This window comes from Sciurus carolinensis, chromosome 6 (genome assembly GCF_902686445.1).
Source record: "Sciurus carolinensis chromosome 6, mSciCar1.2, whole genome shotgun sequence".
NCBI lineage: Eukaryota > Metazoa > Chordata > Mammalia > Rodentia > Sciuridae > Sciurus > Sciurus carolinensis.
The window spans coordinates 106316831-106335005 of record NC_062218.1 but is presented as its reverse complement, the minus strand read 5'-3'; the positions used below and the strand labels follow the sequence as shown (position 1 = coordinate 106335005).

Here is an 18175-nt window from a genome sequence, read left to right as displayed (position 1 = left end):
TTACACTTCTTCAGTTTGCTAAATTTAATAAATGGGGTGGAGTCTTGGCATCTTTCTTTTAACAAGTTTCTCATTACTCTTAGGCAGCAAGCCTAATACTTGCAAACACACTATTTTTCACTTTAATAGTGTTTCTATCTTATAATTATGGTCCTTTGTGTGTTAGGCTGCATTAATAGAAGGAAAGGATTGGTAGGTAGGAATAGTTTTGATTTATCTGCATTTATCAGACAAATATTGGGTGATGAGTCAATTTTGGGGTAACATACCAACAAACCTTAAAAATGGACAATCCTGTGGCTGAGATTGTGGCTCAGTGGTAGAGTGCTTGTCTAGCATGTGTGAGGCACTGGGTTTGATCCTCAGCACCACATAAAAATATAAAATAAAGGTATTGTGTTCATTTATGACTAAAAAAAGAGATTTAGTCTTAAAAATGTTTTAAAAAATGCACAATGCCTGATTTTAATAGATCCAGGCAGAGAGCTGATCCATGATGGACGTATATAACCTCTTGAGAAGTGGTTGAATGAAGTGGAGGATTTTATCCTGAAAAAGATAAATTTTAATGAAGAGAAAGTATTCATTTTCAAATATGTGAAAGTGTATAAATTGGACAGGGGGTAATCTTTGTGATGGTCTCACTGACTCTGCTGGCTCAAGGCCTCCTGAATATGGTTTTCTACTCTAAATGAGTATAGCAAGCAGCCCAGCAGTCAGACCTTGACGGCAGTGAATTGCTTCCTCATGGAGCAGGAGGTTTCCCATCTGTGTCTAGTAGAGCTGGCCATGAGACATCATGGCTTGCTTCTAGAAAAAAATGGGCAGGAAAACCTTCCTTCTAGGAATAACATCTTGGAATGAAAATGTTCCCTTTGAAGGAATGCTGGAAAAGAGGCCAAAAGAAAAAGAATCGATATGTTCATAGGCTAGTTCTCAGTACTCAGTAACTAAAGAGTCCAGGAGAGGGTGACGTGTTCACTGGCATTTGTGTGTGTGTGTGCGTGTGTGTGTGTGTGTAAGTACTGTGTATGCATGTGTGCGTGTGTGAATCGTGCACACACATACTTCTTGAAAACCATTTGAGATTTTTTTTTTAGCGAAAATTTCTCCTGAATAATAAGACTTGTATTTAGGAGATAATAAATCTGATCTAAGAAACAAAGACGAACAAAGTCAAAATACTCTCTCTGGGGAGGCTCCTTTATTGAGGTGTAAAAAGAAGCCATTCTGTCCATGAAGCATGAGATCATAAGCAAGAGCACAACTTCTTCATTCAGTAAAGGTGACTCTGAATCTGGCTCCACATCCCCCACCCTCCCCCGCAGAGCATCAGCACAGATGCAGGGAAGTGAGAGCCCAGGGACACTGAAGACCATGACATGAGGACATCACTGCTCTCTGTCCATGTCTGTAAAGAAGTCAGCATGTTCCTTCATGAAGAAATTGGACTTTTCCATTACTTTTCCTATGGGAAGAAATGATTAACAAGATTCATTAAAACAAGAGGAAATCTTATCTAACATCTTATAGAAGAGCTAAAAAAAAGACCTGTAATGATTTAGATGTGAGGTGTCCTCCAAAAAGCTCATGTGTGAAACAATACAAAAGTGTTTAGAGGCAAAATGATTGAATTATGAGAGCCTTAACCCACTTAGTGAATTCATCTCCTGATAGGGATTAACTGAGTGGTAACTGTAGGCAGATAGGTTGTGCTGGAGGAGGTGGGCCTTGCGGGGTGTGCCTTTGGGATGTGGATTTTGTATTTGTGAGTGAAGCCTCTGCTTCCTGATCATCATGCCCTGGCCTTTCCTTCATCACACACTTCCACCATGATTTTCTGCCTCATCTCAGGCCCCAAGGAATGGAATTGGTCACTATGGACTGAGACCTCTGAAACTATGAGCCTCCAAATAAACTTCCTCCTCTAAAGAGGTTCTTGTCAGGTCTTTTGGTCACAGTAGTGTAAAAGCTAAATAAAACGCAACCATAGGTACGAGATAGAACCTCATTTTACAAATGAGAGAACTGAGTTCCACCAAAGTCATGTTCTTGCCACAGGCTATTTCTGCCAGAGACAGGAGCAAAATTTCCCAAGACAAAGGATAATTCTACTCTGCTATCTCCACAGATCACAGAGCTTGGCTGATCACCATGACTTGAAACAGCCAAGAGGAGGACTCTAATAGTGGAAGCTGAGGGGCCCGTCCTTCAGCTTTCCCTGGTGAGCAAGTCCTGTGATGGAGCTGGACCTGAATTAGGGAGGACTTCCGCCCTGTCCCTTCAGTGTCCCATGGATGTAACTCATTTCCTCGCCAAGGGTCCCATGTGTCTATGTTAGAGAATGTTTCCTATTATGAAATACAACTTTCTGAATAGAAATAAATCTGTAGATATGTTCTTCTGGGCTCAATCCCAACTTGATATTCTAAGTTGCTGAGATAATTACAAAGATGAAGAATATAAGATCTAAAACAAGTAGCCAAAATCTAGTAGCTTAAAGGAGAATTAAAAATAATACCAAGTGGACTTAGTGTGAGACAGGAAGTGCTAATTTGCATGTCTTGCATCAAAAAAGTGACATCTGCCTAGTAACATTTCTTCAAAACACTGTGCTTGCCAAACAAAATACCTAAACAAAACATGTCCTTGGGATTCTGGTCTAAGTACCAACAGACCGCATCCCATATTTTAGATAAAAGAAAAACAGTCATTTTGGTTCCCTTCTCCCCTGTCAGGCTACAGATACTGAGAGCCTCCAGGAGAGTGAGGATAAAGGAACTCAAGCCACAGTAGCCTAAGAATCAAGCTCCATGAAGGTTGTGACCTTTCTTGGAAGTTATATAGGAAAATGATTTTCTTTTTTTTTTTTTTTTTAGGAAAATGATTTTCTATTACTTTTTGGTGTGAAATTCTGTACATTGTTTTCAAACAAGAAGTTGTGTGGAACACTACTTAAAACTAAATTTGGGCAAGCACAAGTCCCTGGGTTCAATCCCAAGCATGGCAAACAAAATAAAACAAAACAGAAAAAAACAAACTGAACTTGGGACTAAAGATCATTCCAAACAGCCACCTTAACCCTTGTGGTGACTCCTAACTTGCCTTTGTAAACCCTCTGGGTTCAAGGGACAGCAGTTTGAGAACTCATGGTCTTGTTAGAGTCCCCACATTGACAAACAGGAATTGGAGGTTCTGTAATTGGATGGGAGCAGTCCCAGTTGGCAGAGTAGCAGGCCCAACCCTGTTCTGACTGTGCAACCATCAGATTTCTGTCCCTATCGACTTCTCTGGGTGGGGACTAGTATAGCTTATAGAGAGCTAAGCAGGCTCCTGGAAAAAGGATGGATTTGTAATCCAGAAACCTGATCCCAGAACTTTTTCTTCCCATGTGATACTTACAAGGTCTCGGTACACAAGTGACATTCATTTCCATATGTGATGTAGTCAGAACCACAAACTGGCAGGTATGTGATGGGGCAGGGGATGGCCACCACTGGGTACTTCTTGTAAATGCTGCAGTCCACCTGGTTAGACAGAATGGAATGCTTTACTCTTTACCCAGACCTCAAGCAGGGTGTCCCTGGCTGTAGGAACTAGAAGTCTCAGCTTTGGATGTTTTGGTGTTGCTGAGCTACTTTAATAAGTAATAATATCACCATTCTGAGAAATGCTAGACTTCTGGCACCATTTCTATTTTTTTATTTTTACAGATTGCATTTTAATTCATTGTACACAAATGGGGTACAACTTTTCATTTCTATGGTTGTGCATGCTGTAGATTCAGCCCATTTGTGTAATTATACATGCACATAGGGTAGTGATGTCTGTCTCATAATACCATATTTCAATTAACAATTGATGAGCATTTCTGTGCCAGACACTTATATTTTACATGCCTTTTTTTGTTTGATATTTAGAACAACTGAATTGGGCAAATGCTGCTATTTCCTTTATTTCTGGATGAGGAAATGAAAACTTACAAAGAGATATAACTTTTATAAGGTCAACGCTGGTAAATGGTAGGATTGGGATTTAAATCCAGAGCCTGGGCAGTCAGTCAAGGTTCCTCTGTTCTGTCTCTCACATGTTTTCCCTTCCATGACAATGTGACCAGTCACTCAGCTAGAAGTGAACCCCCTTCTTTAATTCTGGAGTTAATGAAAAAAATTCGGATATGGTTGTATGTATTTAAGTCATATTTCTTCAACTACCTTCTGAACACAGTGTATCTTTATGGAGAGTTTGCCTCTCCATTTACTCACCCTAAACATGTTGAATTAATCATGTATGTATGTTTCATAAGTATTCATTGACTGACAATCAATAGAAGTAGAAATTGAAGTGTTATTTAACATACTCACTGTTGTTAGAGTCCGACTGGCAACTTCTGAAAGAGATACAGATGGAAATGTTAAAAATAGAACAGAGCCTTGAAATCTCATTAATAGTGTTAAGTTTTGTCCTCTAAAGTTTTATTCTCATTCCTCTGGCAATGAGTCTCAGCACAGTCCTCAACTATATGTATGCAAAATCTCAGTTCTTTGCTGAGGAAGTTGAATGTCCAAAGGGTTATAAAGAGAATTAAGAACATTTCCTTCCTTTACTGATAAAGGGATGTTTTCTGGAGCTTATAGTGCTTTTGATAGTGGTTCAAAAACAATAACAAGAAGTATTGCAATATTGCTTGTAAGAACCTGAAGTTCTATCTTTGCTATCTTCTCCCTCCCAATAGATATAAAGGAATGTATTGAAATGCCTTCTTTTAACCAGGTATCTTTTCACCTTATGAAAATTTAATTGTTTATTCCTGATCTCTAGGGATGTGTGTTTTATTTTGATGTCCCTGTATTGGTTTGGGAAGACACTTAAGTTTTCTTGCATCTTTTAACTGAGAATCATATCTAATAACACAGACAACTTCCATTGTCCTTATGAAATGGAAAACTTATGGAAAAAATTTGTTTTTTTTTTTAATCCATGGATGCAAATAAGAATCCTTGAAAAGGAAAATATTAGACCAAACTCCCTCAAACTCCAGTTGAGACACGAGAGTCTCCCGTAAGCCAGGGATTTTTCTCTTACAGAGTCTCTTACCAGTACAACTTTAAATCTACCCAACCAGACATTTCTCTCAGACACTCACATCCAAGGAGGGGTTACTTGAGAAAACAGCTAATGGCTCCATGGGGCACTGTTCCCCCTTAACTCACCTGAACTGCTGCAGAAATAGGTCACTGTGCAGAGCAGAAGCAGCCCCCCAATGATCTTCATGGTGCCAGTGCTGTGTCACTGAGGTTTCCCAGAGACAGTCACACCACCGAATGGGCCATGCCCTAGGAAAGGGATCCGGTTTATATGACCAGCCTTGGCTTCTCCACCTTCCTGGTGAGGTCATCAAGACTCAGAGTTGGACCTAAAAGGATCTCAAATCAGGTCACACCCAGGTGGTGTTACAGTTCTTGTCGCTTAATTGCTACTTCCTATTTGACCAGTAAGCTGGTTATTTAAGGTGAGAGGTGCTTTGCTGCTTGTACCATAGATGGGGACTGTTACTTAGAATTCTAAACTTCACATATAAGTGAAATAAGTGAAAATTTCGAGCTTCCTTTATTTTACTAGTGGAAGATATTAGACCCAGACTAGCCAGCTTGTACCTATGTTTACATTTTGGCTCCAGGGAAATATATATATATTTTTTTCAACTTCTAATATTGTTTTATTGTCATTGTGTGGGCTTTTACTCTTTTTATTTCTTTTTTTTATTGTAAACAAATGGGATACATGTTGTTTCTCTGTTTGTACATGCAGTAAAAGCATACCCTTTGTGTAATCATAAATTTACCTAGGGTAATGTTGTTTGATTCATTCTGTTATTTTTTCCATTCCCCCCCACCCCTCCCACTTCTCTTTTCCCTCTATATAGTCCCTCCTTCCTCCATTCTTGCCCCCCTCCCTAACCCTAACCCTAACCCTAACCCTAACACTAACCCCTCCCACCCCCCATTATGTGTCATCATCCACTTATCAGCAAGATCATTTGTCCTTTGGTTTTTTGAGATTGACTTATCTCACTTAGCATGATATTCTCCAATTTCATCCATTTCACTGCAAATGCCATAATTGTATCATTCTTTATGGTTGAGTAATATTCCATTGTGTGTGTATATATATATATATATATATATATATATATATATATATATGCCACAGTTTCTTTATCCATTCATCAATTGAAGGACATCTAGGTTGGTTCCACAATCTGGCTATTGCGAAATGAGCAACTATGAATATTGATGGGGCTGTATCTCTGTAGTATGCCGATTTTAAGTCCTATGGGTATAGGCCAAGGAGTGGGATAGCTGGGTCAAATGGTGGTTCCATTCCAAGCTTTCTGAGGAATCTCACACTGCTTTCCAGAGTGGCTGCACTAATTTGCAACCCCACCAGCAATGTATGAGTGTACCTTTCCCCCCACATCCTCGCCAACACCTATTGTTGCTTCTATTCTTGATAATTGCCATTCTAATTGGGGTGAGATGGAATCTTAGTGTAGTTTTGATTTGCATTTCTCTTATTACTAGAGATGTTGAACATTTTTTCATATATCTGTTGATTGCTTGTGGATTTTCTTATGTGAGGTGTCTGTTCATTGCCTTAGCCCATTTGTTGATTTTGTTATTTGTATTCTTCGTGTAGAGTTTTTTGAGTTCTTTATAGATTCTGGAAATGAGTGCTCTATCTGAAGTATGAGTGGCAAATATTTTCTCCCACTCTGTAGGCTCTCTCTTCACATTACTGATAGTTTCCTTTGCTGAGAGAAAACTTTTTAGTTTGAATCTATCCCAGTTATTGATTCTTGCTTTTATTTCTTGTGCTATGGGAGTCCTGTTAAGGAAGTCTGATCCTAAACCCACAGGTTGAAGATTTGGACCTACTTTTTCTTCTATAAGGTGCAGGGTCTCTGGTCTGATTCTTAAGTCCTTGATCCATTTTGAGTTGAGTTTTGTGTAGGGTGAGAGATAGGAGTTTAATTTCATTCTGTTGCATATAGATTTCCAGTTTTCCCAGCACCATTTGTTGAAGAGGCTATCTTTTCTCCATTGCATATTTTTGGCCCCTTTGTCTAGTATGAGAAAATTGTATTTATTTGAGTTTGTGTCCATGTCCCCTATTCTGTACCATTGATCTACCTGTCTATTTTGGTACCAATACCATGTCGTTTTTGTTACTATTGCTTTGTAGTAGAGTTGAAGATCTGGTATTGCGATAAGCCCTGCTTCACTCTTTCTGCTAAGGATTGCTTTAGCTATTCTGGGTTTCTTATTCTTCCAGATGAATTTTATAATTGCTTGCTCTATTTCTGTGAGGTACATCATTGGGATTTTAATTGAAATTGCATTAATCTGTACTTAACACTACAGCTCAAAACCCTAGAAAAAGAAGAGCAGACCAACGCCAAAAGTAGTAGAAGACAAGAAATAGTTAAAATCAGAGCTAAAATCAACAAAATTGAAACAAAAGAAACAATCAAAAAATTAACAAAATAAATAGTTGCTTCTTTGAAAAAATAAACAAAATTGATAAACCCTTAGCCACACTAACAAAGAGAAAGAGGGAGAAAACTCAAATTACTAAAATTCGGAATGCACAAGGAAATATCACAACAAACACGACTGAAATACAAAACATAATTAGAAGCTATTTTGAAAATCTATACTCCAGCAAAACAGAAAACCTCGAAGACATCAACAAGTTTCTAGAGACATGTGAATTACCTACACTGAACCAGGAGGACATACACAACTTAAATAAATCAAATTTCAAGCAATGAAATAGAAGAAGTCATCAAAAGCCTACTAACAAAAAAAAAAGTCCGGGACCAGATGGGTTCTCAGCCGAGTTCTACAAAATCTTTAAAGAAGACCTCATTCCAATACTCCTCAAAGTATTCCATGAAATAGAAGAGGAGGGAACACTTCCAAAATCATTCTATGAAGCCAATATCACCCTGATACCTAAACCAGACAAAGACACATCAAGGAAAGAAAATTTCAGACCAACATCCTTACTGAACATCAACGCAAAAATTCTCAACAAAATTTTAGCATATCGCATACAAAAATATATTAAAAAGATAGTGCACCACGATCAAATGGGTTTTATCCCAGGGATGCAAGGTTGGTTCAACATCCAGAAATCAATAAATGTCATTCACCATATCAACAGACTTAAAGTTAAAAATCACATGATTGTTTCGATAGATGCAGAAAAAGCATTTGATAAAATACAGCACTCCTTCATGCTCAAAACACTAGAAAAAATAGGGATAGTGGGGACATTCCTTAACATTGTAAAGGCCATCTATGCTAAGCCCATGGCCAATATCATTCTAAATGGTGAAAAACTGAAAGCATTCCCCCTAAAAACTGGAACATGGCAGGAATGCGCTTTTCACCACTTCTATTCAGCATTGTCCTTGAAACTCTAGCCAGAGCAATTAGACAAACCAAAGAAATTAAAGGGATACGAATAGGAAAAGAAGAACTCAAACTATCCCTGTTCGCTGATGACATGATTATATATTTAGAAATTCCACCAGAAAACTTTTAGAACTCATAAGTGAATTCAGTAAAGTAGCAGGTTACAAGATCAATGCTCATAAATCCAATGCATTTTTATACATAAGTGATGAATCTTCAGAAAGAGGAGTTAGGAAAACTACCCCATTCACAATAGCATCGAAAAAAATAAAATACTTGTGAATCAATCTAACAAAAGAGGTGAAAGACCTCTACAATGAGAACTACAGAACATTAAAGAAAGAAATTAAAGAAAATCTTAGAAGATGGAATGATCTCCCATGTTCTTAGATAGGCAGAATTAGTATTGTCAAAATGGCCATACTATCTAAAGTGGGAAATATATTTTTAAAAACCCTTTTGAAACAATGAATATAGAAAGCAATTGTGGACCTGGTGAAAGAAACAGGGACTTTAGCATTTATGAGGCTGGAAGAGGGCATCGCCATATTACTCTTGCCATCTTCTAGTTGTGTGGTCTTGGATAAGTCATTTAAAAGCTGTGAGCCCCTGTCAATCAGGAATGCTCATTGTACCATGGTAACACAACCCTGAGATTTCATGACTTAAAACAATGCAAATGCTTTTCCGTGTATGGTGGTGTGCTGATGTGCTGTGTTGCCTTCCCTCTGGCTGCCAAGTGAACCAAGGAGCCACTGCTTAGAATATTGCTGTAAGGTGAAGTGAAAACATTTCCGAGGACTTGTCTTCTCAGCACTGAGATAAGCATCCCAGCTCAGAAGCGACACCACTGTTACTTCTCCACTGTAACTGGCCTTTCCCAACCATAGAGGTTATTGAGATAATGCAGCTCATCTTAACTTGTCCCCTGAAGGCCAGAAGGGGGAGACCTGGAAGTAGGTGGCAAACAGCACAGAGAGCACCCCATAGCCTGAGTTTCATCCCCTGTCCAGTGGGGTCTGTTAACCACTACACAGTTATGTAATTGAAACCCATTACATGAAGGTCTGTCCTAGAGCACAGTGCTTTTTCTCATGGTATCATGATTATTGTTTTTATCAATGAGGCGCCCAGAGTAAATGCTATGGATTGCTTGCATTGGCCAGGTACCATTGCCCAAACGGCTGCTCTTTGTCTATTGAGCTCAGGGACGTATGTATGAAAACCTGGGGGAAGGCAATAGACTGTTCCATCAGTCCACTGCTTAGCAGGTTATTTTAGCACATTCTGAAACACTGCACGAACAAAACAGATTATGCAAATAATAAATGACACGGCATGACCTGCTAAAGTTTGGAGTCTTTTGTCTTTTGGGAAGCAATATAATCTTTTGATGAAGAACATAGGCATTGAGTCCAGTGGATCTCATTTGCAATCTTCCTCTAAAAATGTGACTGTGTGACTTTAAATATGTAGGTTACCTCTAGATAGCTTAATCTTCTTATCTTTAAAACAGATATTTACCACCCAGGTGCTTCTGGGTGTTAAGTAATTTTTTACATATACACCTGTGTGGTCATACACACAAAAAGTCATGTGTTACTTAACAGTGGGGGATGTGTTCAAAAACATGGGTCATTAGGCAATTTTGTTGATGTGCAAACATTGTAGAGTGAAATTACATAAACTTAGATGGCACGACCTACCACACACTTAGGCTATTTATAGTGTATATTGTGTGTAATGTCACTTATTGCTCCTAGGGCCTTCTGAACAAAATATAAAATTAATCAAGGACTGGGGTTGTAACTCAGTAGTAGAGTGCTTGCCTCACATGCGTGAGGCACTGGGTTTGATCCTCAGCACCACAACATAAATGTAATAAAGGTAGTGTGTCCATCAACAACCAAAAAACAAAAATAAAAAAAAAAGATTAATCAAGTACAAGAGAAAATGATGCAGTAAGAACCACAATAAGCATGAGATCTATGAGACTGTAATAGGCATCATAAAGCATATTATTTTACAGTAAACTTTTTTATATAAGTATTATTACATGGAAAAATAACAATAAAAGTGTATAGCATAGCAAATACATAAACCAGTAACAGAATCACTTATTATCATTACTGAGTGCTCTATGCTGCATATAATTGTATGTCCTATATTTTATAAGAGTGGTGGTGCAGTTAGAGCTGTTTATATCAGCATCACCATAAATGTGCCTAAAGCACATTATTATGGTCATAACATCTCTAGGTGATGGGAATTTTTCGGCTCCATTGTAATCTTTTGGGACCGTAGTCCTATATGTGTGTGTTGTTGACTAATACTTTGCTATCCAGTTCATGGATTTATATATAAAATCTCTTAGGGATGTCAGTGTGTGATGAACGTGTATGTATCAGGGTGCCAAGCTTATAATTAGATCTGCATATGGGTAGTTGATGGTATGGAACACGAACTCCTTGAAGAAGGAATTTTTATTACCCTAATTTTACCTGTGAGTAAGTTAAGGCTCATAGGATTTAAGTAATCTTTCTAAGATCATGACACCAATTAATGGAGGAGACTATGCAGAGTTCAGCCATGGAAAAGAAGTGAAGAGAAGATTCTAATAAGGAAAGGTAATTGTCAGTTTTATTGTTTGCTATGAAAGATAATGAATACTGAGAAAAAGTCATTATGTTTTAAGATGAGTGTGTTTTTGCACTTTCAAAATGCATTGTAAGTAAAGAGATGTAGAAATGGGATTGAGGGGTGATCAGGAGTAAAATAGGTTGTAAATAAGTTTTTTAGAAAATTGGTTGTCAAACAGAACAGGAATGGAAGAAGTGGAGATTTCAACAAGGTCTTGGGTAGACTGAGTATGTCCTAAAATCAAAGGGAAAAAAAGAAATGTAAAATACATAAAGGAGGGTGGCTATCTAGAGACTCTTGAGGGGTAGGGAACAATATTAAGAGCACAGATGAAGTAACATATTCCCACTGACACAGGAGACAGGTGTGTAGATAAATGTGGATACTGATATTTTTAACAGGGAGAGAAAGAGAGACAAGGGGGAACAATTGGAGGGTAGACTTGGACCATGGAGTGCTGAGGTTGCTTTTTGCAGTGGAAGAATTGAGATGGCCTGGTAGCTTGAGAAGGATGGAGAAGGCATGGCACAGCCATTGATGGAGACACATCAGATAGTTAACAGTGGATATAAAATTGATGGCCACTAGGCAAATGTAGCACTATTAGTATCATGCTACGTATTTTTACCAAATTTCATTATGACACTGAATGAAAACTGAAGAACAGTGATCTTATGGACAGGAAATGAGTGTGTCAGAGATTTGAAGGGACCATAAAGACTGTGTTAGGAGGTGGCAAACTTTAGAAGAGTCAAATAGCCCAGAAGGTTTTGATGGACTATGCAAAGTATAAATCTTTATGTGTTCAGAGGTCAATGTTTAGGCAAAATGTGGACCTAGTAGATGTGGAAAGATTGAAGGATTGTTTACATAGGCTGTGGCCAGAGGGCAAGGTGTCAGATTTAATTTCTCAGGCGTGGGGCTGAGTTATTGATCCTCAAGGTGTATTCAAAGATAAGGCAGATGAAGGATGGGTGGAGATTAGGTTCTCTAAATTTAAAAGGGTGAGAAAATGTGAGGCCAAGAGATTAAGTGTAAAATAGATTGCTTTGGATTTTGGCAGCTATTTACAGGGAGAGGAAATTTTCATGCTGGACACCAAGCCATACATTATGGAAAGTCTTTGGGAGATGGGAAATGAAAGTTGGGAAGTTAAAAAGTAGTCCATTTCAGACTGAGCGTAGTTTGTTTCTTCCTCCTTACGTTTCTGCAGAGGGTAGGGCAGAAACTTGAGCCTTGGAAGAAAAGATCCATTGTGGAGATGGGTCCATCCTAGGGAAGGGAGAAACACACAAAGTGAAGTAAGACAAGAGTTTGAGAGTACTGGGGATTTCTTTCCCAGTAGATTGGGGTCACAGGGGAAGCAGGTCGACTTCTTAAAGGGATAGAGAAGCATGAGGGGGTTAAATTGGAGCAGAGTCTGAATGAAGATTTCCTGGGTCAGTAAGCTGAAGGGACAGAGGAAACCTAGAACGATAGCTAGGCAGTAATCCAGGGACAAAAGAGTAGCTGTAGGGATGCAATATCATCAGAAAATCAACCATATTGAGCACTTATAATGTGCTAGCACTGTGCTGGACCTGCTATATGCATTATCTCATTTAACCCTTAAAGCAATCTTTTGGTTATTCTTCTTGTTATTAAACAAAAGATTGCTTCAAGGCAACAGGGACTTAGAGAAGTAGCTGGTTAAAGCTGAAGGACCAGCATTTTTTATGTATTGCCTTTAAATCTGAATCTAAGAAGTAGATTTGGAGACACATTGATTATGAAATAATAGAAGTAAAACTGGAAGGACCAGAGCAGTCAGGAAGGACAGCTAATGTTTTTTCAATATTTTTATTAGTGCATATAGCTATGCATCCTATTGGGTTCATTTTGATATATTCACACTTTTATGTAATATGATTTGCTCCATTTCAACTTCTTATACTCCACCTTTTCTCTCTTCCCTACTCCTTCTCTGCTCTTACTGATCTTCCTTTTATTTATTTATTGTTTTTATTTTAATTGCTGCTTTATAGACCGTCATAAAAGTGGAATCCACTGTGGCATATTCATATATGTACATAGCATAGTTTGGTCAATTTCATTCAGTAATTCCTCCCTTTTCTGTCCCCCTTTCTCAATTCTTTCCCTCTATACACTGTTGTCCTTTCTATTTTCCTGGAACTCCTTCCTCCCCACTTTTTAATAGCCTATTTCTCTTTAGCTTTCACTTTGGACCCTTGACTTTTTGAGTCTGACTCATTTCACTTAGTATGATATTTTCCAGTTCCATCTATTTACCTGCAAATGCCTCAATTTCATTCTTCTTTATGACTGAGTAGAAGTTTGTTGTGTATATATACCACATTTTTTTCCCTTCATCTATTGATTGGCACCCAGGCTGGTTCCATAACTTGGTTATTTATGAATTGTGCTGCTATTCTATAAACCTTGGTATGCTGGCATCAGGAGAGTATGCTGATTTTAGTTCTCGTGGAAAAATGCCAAGGAGTGAAATACCTGGGTCATATAGTAGTTTCATTCCTAATCTTTTAAGGACTCTCCATACTGCTCTCCAGAGTGATTGTACTAATTTGCAGCCCAATAACAGCATGTGAGTGTACCTTTTTCCCACATCCTTTACCAGCATTTATTATTATGTGTATTCTTGAAAAATGCTATTCTGCCTTGAGCAAGACGAAATCTCAGTATAGTTTTGATTTGCATTTCCTTCATCAATGGGGATGTTGAACATTTTTTTTCATATATTTTTGGGCCATTCATAATTTTTCTTTTGAGAAATATCTGTTTAGTTCATTTGCCCATTTATTGATTAGGTTATTTGTTATTGTGCTATCGAGCTTTTTGAGGTCTTTGTATATTCTGGTTATTAATTTCCTGTTAGAGATATAGCAAACAAAGACTTTCTCTCATTCTGTATCCTCTCTTTTCACACTCTTGTTTCCTTTTCTGTGCAGAAGAATTTTAATTTGATGTTGTCCCATTTATTAGTTAGGCATAGGTATACATTAGGGATCTTGATAGAAAAACAAGCCAGGAATAAATCTAAACAAGAAGGTAAATGATCTCTACAATGACAACTATAGAATGTTGAAGAAAAAAATTGAAGAACACCTTAGAAGATGCAAATACCTCAAATATTCTTGGATAGGAAGAATGAATATTTTCAAAATGGTCATGTTACCAAAAGAGTTATACAGGTTCAATGCAATTCCCATCCAAATGCCAAAGACATTCTTCACAAAACTAGAGAAATTAGTCTGAAAATTCATTTGGGAGAATAAAAGAACCAAACTAGTCAAAGCAATCTGAATGATTAAAATGAGACTGAAGACATCAAAATCCCTGATCTCAAACTATACTGTAGAGCTCTAAGAACAAAAACAGCTTGGTATTGGTATCAGGACATGAATACCAATGGAATAGAATAGAGGACACAGAGACAAATCTACATACCTATAGCCTTCTGATACTTTACAAAGATGCCTAAAATATATGTTGGAGAAAAGATAACCTTTTAAACAAATTGTGTTGGGGAAATTGAATATTCATATGTAGAAGAAAGAAACTAAATCTCTATTTCTTACCCTGCACACAAACCAACTCAAAGTGGATCAAAGACTAAGAATTATACCAGAAACTTTGCACCTCCTAGTAAAAAATATAGGAGCAACATTCTAACATGCTGAACAGATGATGTTTTAAATAAGCAGAAGAGGGAGCTGGGCACTGGGGCAGTGCCTGATGTTTTCATGTGTGACAGTCATTTGGAAAGAGGGATGGTTCCTGTAGGGAGAGGGGTGACTGAGAGCCAGGAACAAGGATTCTGCCCTGCCTCTACACCATCTGTCTAAGGATCAATGTTGTGACTTTCTCTTCTCCATTTTGAGCTTTTGGATTCTTCTGCTTCTAGTGAGATTTACCTAAACTGGTGCCTCAAGTTGTCAAGTTAAAAACCCATCTTCAAAACATTAAGTACGATGACAAATGAGGGTGAGGAGTGAGTCTAGCTGGAGGCAGGTTCTGTTCCCTCCTTATTGCTACATCAGCACCCTTCCAGCTCCTATGGTTCCTTCTTTCTTGACACTCAGCAAACACGCCAACCCAAACCTCAAGCCTTTCTTGAGACAGTTAAAAATCATTAGCCTTTATTTGACCAGACTAGCTTTACATTTTTGTCTTTCCTCTTCTCCCTTCCCTGTGTGGTCCCTTTTCGCTTCAGTTGTTTTCTTTTCCTTTTCCTGACACAGCCTCTACTGTGATGAGGCCCTTGTGTGCACTGGGGCATCATAACCTAGAGACCTGAATATATGCACTTTGACTTTGTGTATGACAGGACTGTACTTCTTGCCACCTGTGGGAATAGCACAAGCAGGGATCTTACATACTCATTGCATTCCATTTTCTTTGTACCACTAAGGATAATAAAACTCCAATCATGGAACAAAGTGATAAGAATGAATGGTAATAGTGATTTCTTCCTGTTGCTTCAAGTCACCCATAGATGACCTCACAAATCTAGATACAGATTTGTGTAAACCATCTATACACATGCAAACACACACGCGCGCGCACACACACACACACACACACACACACACCCCTCCAGCTCTAGTAGGTAAAATCATGTCTACTGTGCTCATGGTTGAAAGGATACCTGCAACCCCAGAGTTAGCCAGCATTAGGAAATGTATTTGTCTGCCAGGGAGGCTACAATAAAATATGACAGGCTGGGGAGCTTGAACAGCAGGGTCCTAGAGTCCAAAGTCAAAGTGATGGCAGGGCTGGTTTCTCTTGAGACTGCTTTCCAGGTCCTACAGTCAGCCAGAGTTCTCACTGTGCCCTCACATGGCTTCTCTGTGCACAGACACTTATTAGGTGTGCACAGACACCTATTCCTCTTCTTAAAGGGCAGCCTGATTCGATTAGAGCCCCACTGTGACTTCACTTAAACTCAATAACCTCCTGAATGGCCATATCCCAAAATATAGTCATGTTAGGGATTTAGACTTCAACATATGAATTTGGAGGGGAGCACAATTCAATTCATTTTACTCTCCTACTTACTGTTAACACCTCTCTGAGTTCCAATAACTTCCTTCCAGTGTGACCAGCTGCTCCCTAATCTTGCCCAGGGTCCGTTACCCTAATCTTGCCCAAGGGATTTTGAGCTCTCATCCCCAGTCCTGCCCTGGATTTTGCCCCATCATCTTTATTCCTGAGAAATGTCCGTTCTTAGCCCTTTAAGTCACTATTTGATTGAGATAAGTGAAATTCCTTCTGACCTCAGCCACTGTGTGTACACACTTCAAACATCCAGATGTTGCACTCTTCACAGCATAGTAATGTCCCCTCTTACAACTTCTCTCACTTACAATCCATTCTCTGACACCCTCAGTGCTTCCCAATAAGCCCTGTCACCTAAGAGAAATTTCTCCTCTCTCAGCTGTGACCCGACTCCCCTCCTCTTACTCCAATCTTCCTGTACTTCCAGTGTGCAAATTTTTCTATTCCCCACTTTTCCCATCAGTATCGCCTGCCCATGGTGATTGCTTATTTCATTCAGTCAGGCCAGCCTTTCCCCCTAGCAATACTAGCAAATTCTTTTCTTCCTACTGCACTATTTTGCCTCATCTCATCAGGAATGACAAAAAATGAAGTTCATAATGTAAGAACGGGGGAAGTGTGACTCTGGAATTTTATCTTTATCTCTTTTTACTATAATTATGCCACTTATCCACTGGAGATAATTTCTGAAAACCCTAGTGAATGCCTGAAACTGTGAAGTATATCAAACTCTAGATAAACTGTTTTTTCCTATACATACATATCTATGATTTTTTTTGTAAACTAGATACAGTAAGAAATTTGTAACTGATAATACAATAGCATAGTTATAACAATATACTGAAATAATAGTTATGCCAAGGCAATCTCTAATCTCTCTCTCCTTCTTGCTCCTTCTCTAAGTATCTTATGATACAGTACTCACTCTTTTCTCTTGTGATGATATAGCACAATGATGATATGATGAGATGAGATGAAGTGAATGATGTAGATATTGTGATGTTGCACCGGTTATTGTGTAAGGGTTACTAGAATACAAGCACTGTAATACTGAGATAGCCCATCAGATAACCTGGAGCGATTAATAATAACCTAATGAGTGACTAATGGAGGGTAGTGTATACAGAATCAATATTCTGGATAAAGGGATGATTCATGTCCTGGTTGAGTTGGAACAGAACAGTGTGAGATTTTATCATTCTACTCAGAATATTATGTAACTTAGGACATACAAATTGTTTATTTCATTAATTTTTCATTTAATATTTTTTAGTGAGGGGGCACTGGGATTGAACTCAGAGGCACTAAACCACTAGTCACATCCCCAGCCCTATTTTGTATTTATTTAGAGACAGGGCCTCACTGAGTTGCTTAGTGCCTTGCTTTTGCTGAGGCTGACTTTGAACTCGTAATCTTCCTGCCTCAGTCTCCCCAGGCACTGGAATTACAGGCATGTGCCACTGCTCCCAGCTCACTTAATATTTTTGTACCCTGAATAATTGGGTAACTTAAGCCACAAAACGGGAAACTGGATAAGGGGCTACTGCACACACTCTCTCTATTAATCTGTTTTCTATTACTATGACAAAATACCTGAGACTGGATAATTATAAGGAAAATGGGAAAATGAAAGCTGAAAGCCAAAACAGCATAATGCTAGTTCTGGTGAGAACACCATTGACTGCATCCCCTCCTAGCACATCATGGTGGGAGTACACGTAGAAAGGCAGAGGTTATATGATAAGACAGGAAGTCAGACTATGGAGAGAGATCAGTTTCTGCCTGTTAAAGTTCCACTGTATTTCAACCTTATCTCACTGAAGATGAAGTGCCTAGCACAGGAACCTATGGGGAATATACTCAAACTATACCCAAACCATGGCACTCTCTGTGGAAATAATAGGGTTTATTTGGGTATTAAGTTTACGTGCTAGTTTTTGTTTCCTTATTTTTTTCTTCATGAAAATAAAAGTTTA

The 18175-nt window shown here is 38.5% G+C and overlaps 1 protein-coding gene across 1 annotated transcript; it reads right to left on the bottom strand.

Moving 5' to 3' along the window:
• Positions 1 to 1182: 1182 nt before the first annotated feature.
• Positions 1183 to 5345, bottom strand: Spink7 (serine peptidase inhibitor Kazal type 7). Its single transcript, XM_047556972.1, has 4 exons — positions 5214 to 5345; positions 4365 to 4390; positions 3403 to 3527; positions 1183 to 1468 (listed from the first exon to the last, which is right to left on the bottom strand). Exons 1-4 carry the CDS (start codon positions 5272 to 5274, stop codon positions 1423 to 1425), a joined length of 258 nt encoding a protein of 85 aa, XP_047412928.1. The 5' UTR covers positions 5275 to 5345; the 3' UTR covers positions 1183 to 1422.
• Positions 5346 to 18175: the final 12830 nt, after the last annotated feature.